This window comes from Colobus angolensis, unplaced genomic scaffold (assembly GCF_000951035.1).
Source record: "Colobus angolensis palliatus isolate OR3802 unplaced genomic scaffold, Cang.pa_1.0 Scaffold26, whole genome shotgun sequence".
Lineage (NCBI taxonomy): Eukaryota > Metazoa > Chordata > Mammalia > Primates > Cercopithecidae > Colobus > Colobus angolensis.
In genome coordinates, this window is record NW_012115821.1 from 19,295,622 (window position 1) to 19,299,905 (window position 4,284).

Below are 4,284 nucleotides of genomic sequence, written 5' to 3' on the forward strand. Positions count from 1 at the left end.
GAGACAAGTGTCTCACCCTGTTGCCCAGGCTAGAGTGCAGTGGCATGATCATAGCTCACTGCAACCTTGATCTCTCCAAACTCAAATGATCCTCCCACCTCAGCCTCCTCAGTAGCTGGGTCTACAGGCACGCACCACCATGCCTGGCTAATTCATGTTTTTTTTTTTTTTTTGAGGCGGAGTCTTGCTCTGTCGCCCGGGCTGGAGTGCAGTGGCCGGATCTCAGCTCACTGCAAGCTCCGCCTCCCGGGTTCACGCCATTCTCCTGCCTCAGCCTCCCGAGTAGCTGGGACTACAGGCGCCCGCCACCTTGCCCGGCTAGTTTTTTGTATTTTTAGTAGAGACGGGGTTTCACCAGGTTAGCCAGGATGGTCTCGATCTCCTGACCTCGTGATCCGCCCGTCTCGGCCTCCCAAAGTGCTGGGCTTGAGCCACCGTGCCCGGCTCATGTATTTTTTTGTAGAGGTGGGGTTTTACCATGTTTCCAAGCTGGTCTTGAGCTCCTGACCTCAAGCGATCCACTCACCTTGACCTCCCAAAGTGCTGGGATTACAGGCGTGAGCCACTTACCTGGTGGACACTGAAATTTGAATTTTATACCATTTTCATGTGTCATGAAATATTCTTTTGATTTTTTTCCAACCATTTACAAATGTAAAAACTATTCTTAGCTTGTAGGCCATACAAAATGTAACATCCAGTGGGCCATTGCTTGCCAGCCCTGAGCTGAATCCTCCATGGGCAAGACCATGGAGTATGCGACACCCAGAGGAGTGTGCAGGCCAGTATCTCCAACAGGGTCAAGACCTTTGGAGAGCCTTGCTGGGGAGGAGGGTACGCCCCCAAGCCTACCACAGCTCTACCACTGCAGCCCTCCCAGACTCCACTCTCTCAATGCCACATATGTTCTCAGTGGCTTACATATAGGGACTAAGTCTCCTTTACAATCAGAAGCTTTTTTGAGGGGAAGAACATTACTGTTCACGCATTTGGAATTAGAAGGGACCTGAGTTCAAACACCTCCTTGACCACTCCTTTGCTGAATGTCTTGGATGAGTTACTTCACATCCCTGTGCCTCAGTTTCCTGATCTGCAGTCCCTCTCTCATAGGTTATTGAGAGGATGGAGTACACGCATGTACAGTGCTCAGACAGGTGGCTGACATGGAGTCAGTGGTCAATGTTTGTGGATTCTCCTCACAGTTCCTTTTTCCCCACCCACCCCAGAATCCAGCATGGCTCTGGGCTCTGCACAGTCCCTCCTTGCCAAGTGTTAACTTCCAAAATAAGAGAAAAAGTCCCTGGATTCCTCACCCAGGAGCCCCACAGAGTCCATACCTTGGGGTCCTAGAATGCTTTGCCCTTTATACTTAGCTTAGAGCTTTTCCCCTTTGACTTTTTCCTCTAGCAAAATGATCACTTCTTCACTCCCAAAGTAGCTTACACGGATGCCAGGCTTAGGAGTGTGTGCACATGATGAACTCTTGGCTGGTTCTTCTCTGGCGATGAGCTGTGGAGGAGGAGACTGCTTGACTGGGAATAAAGGAAGTGGGAGGCTGTCTCACCTGCTGGCCCACAGTCCATGGGGGTGGGAAGGCTGCCCAGGTCAAGGTCTTTAGCATCTCGGTCATTATGCCAAATACTTGGACCCTCCAGCACTTTCTCTATTCTCCAAGTACACTCCTCCCCAGGTGGGTGCCCAACTCACTCCTCCTAAAACAGCACCCCTCTCTCTCTTCCAAAGCCTCTATGATCTTATCTGGTTTCATTCTTTCATAGCACTTAACCCTATGTGAAATTTTATTTGTTTGTTAGAGTTTTTTTCAGTTTCCCTTTCACTAGAATTTAAGCTCCTTGAGGGCCAGACTTGTCTGATATAATCCTTATGACTCTTTTTACAGGACAGATAATATCCCTATTTAGTAGCTGAGCATACTAAGGTCACCTAGTCAGTGAGTGGTAGAATGAGGATTCAAGGCCAGTTCTCTCTGACAGTCAAAAGCTCTCATTCTTGGGCCGGGTGTGGTGGCTCACTAGCACTTTGAGAGGCTTAGGTGGGCAGATCACTTGAGTCCAGGAGTTGGAGACCAGCCTGGGCAACGTGGGAAAAATCCATCTCTACAAAAATCGCAAAAGAATTAGCCAAGTCTGGTGGTGCGAGCCTGTAGTCCCAGCTAATCGGAAGGCTGAGGTGGGAGGATCACCTGAGCCCAGGAGGTGGAAGCTGCAGTGAACCAAGACTGTACTACTGCACCCTAGCCCGGGCGACAGAGTGAGACCCTGTTTAAAAAAAAAAAAAGAAAAGACACAACAAGAAAAGAAAAACAAAATACCTCACATTCTGGGCCTCCAAACTAAGACAGAGGTCATTTTACCTGGCAAGATGGGAGTGTAAAAGCTTTGAGTTCCACAGTCTGCTTCCAGCAGCAGTAACAGCAATCATGTGTCAGGAGACAGTTATGGGTGCCCTAGGAATGTTCTGTACCACTACTTTGGGAGGCAAAACCAGGCAGGCTGCACTTCTGCCCTCTTGGAGCTCATGGGCTGATTAAATAGAGACACATATTTTAGTCTTTCTGCTATAATGCAGGTTGCACTAGGAACTATAAAGGGGTACAAAGTATTTTAGGAATACTGTCTTAATTTGCTTGGGCTGCTGTAACAAAATACCATAGACTGGGTAAGTCAAAAACAGAAATTTCTCTCTCACAGTTCTGGCGTCTGGAAGCCCAAGATCAAGGTGCTAGCCAGTTTGGTTCCTGTTAAGTGTATGTTGGGCGCTTTACATTTTACAAAGCTTTCTTCCTGGTTGCAGACAGCTACCTTCTTGCTGTATCCTCAAGTGGTAGACACAGAGACCATTTTTCTGACATCTCTTTTTATAAGGACACGAATCCCATTATGAGGGCTCCACTTTCATGACCTAATTGCTTCCCAAAAGCCCTGCCTCCTAATACTATCACACTGGGGATTAGGCTTCAACACATGAATCCTGAGGGGGCACAAACATTTAGTCCACAGCAGGTACCAGCTGTGGTTGGCGAGGAAAGTCAGAACAGTGTGGTCTAGGAGGGCGAGGGGTGCTGTCAGGGAAGACACTTTGGACAGAGAGGGTGGAGGAGCAAAGGCCAGTGAGTTATCGCCTGTTTGAGGACTGGTAAGGACTCGGAATGGCTGTGGCCTAGATAGTGTTGGGAAGGGCAATGATCACGTGAAAGGTAGTAGAAGATAGGTTGGGGCCAAATCGTGTGAGGTCTAAAAGAGACTGGGGAAAGACCGGGCTTCCTACAGCCTGCGTGGTAGATAATAAGAACATTGACAGAGCAACAGCTTACTGTGTATATTGGGTGCTTTACATTTTACGAAGCACTTCCAGTCCTTCTTCCACTCTGCCCTCACAATTTCTAGCATACAGGTAAGAGTGATACGTTTAGGATCAGGAGCCTGACATCCATTCAGTCAGGAAACAAGTTGTGTAGATTTGAACAAGTCACTTCCCATCTCTAAGGCTTTACTCATCTCTAACCACAGGGGCCAATTTTCAGAGCTTTCCGAAGGATTTCACAAAACCATTCTCATGACAGTGCTGTATTTAACTTCTGGTCCTCAGTTCTTTCTCTGTTAAATGAGGACAATTCCTGTCCAGCCTAATTCAGAGGAGCTGTGGCTGTGATTTTGTAAGCAAAGGTCAATGGTAAGAGTCTTCTTAACAGGCCAATGATAAGTTTGCTCTCCTTTTGGCAGATGAGGCCAGGAAAGTTGGTGCTTCTCGTTTGGTGGCTGAAAGCCTCAGAGAAGGAACTTTGACTTCTTTAACAGTATTTCTTAGTACTCGCCACACTATTTCGTTTATACGGGGAAGAGAGGGACAGACAGCGCACGACCTACTGAAATAGGAAAAGCCAGGCGCCATAACAGACCGACGGAGCCGGGCCCACTTAAAGGGCCAGAACCTCTCGTGCCCCGCCCCACTGTCTCAAAGCCATCAATCGGAGAGCGAGGCGCTCCGTGACGCCATCTTATCGCGACCAAGTGGAGTGGCGGCGGCATTTCCTGGTGTCGGAGCCTGGCGCCCAGGCTATGGGCAGCCAGGAGGTGCTGGGCCAGGCGGCCCGGCTGGCCTCCTTCGGTCTCATCTTGCAGGTACTCTCTGCCCGTCAGGTTTCAGCTTGTACTGCAGCCGAGATTCGCGGGATGGCAGCCCACGGGCCCTTGAGAGCCTGCCCCAGGGCCCACCCAGTTCCGAGGTGGACCCCGCAATGGGGCGGGTGGGGGGTCGACCGGA

The 4,284-nt window shown here is 49.5% G+C and overlaps 1 protein-coding gene across 2 annotated transcripts in view; it reads left to right on the top strand.

The window, feature by feature from the left end:
- Positions 1-4,021: 4,021 nt before the first annotated feature.
- RFT1 (RFT1 homolog (S. cerevisiae)) overlaps positions 4,022-4,284 on the top strand; it is a 45,743-nt gene continuing 45,480 nt past the window's right edge. For both annotated transcript variants that reach the window (XM_011947293.1, XM_011947295.1), the window contains exon 1: positions 4,022-4,142. In XM_011947293.1, the coding sequence (XP_011802683.1) occupies positions 4,080-4,142 (63 nt within the window). In that variant the 5' untranslated portion in view covers positions 4,022-4,079. The remainder of the gene's footprint in view (positions 4,143-4,284) is intronic.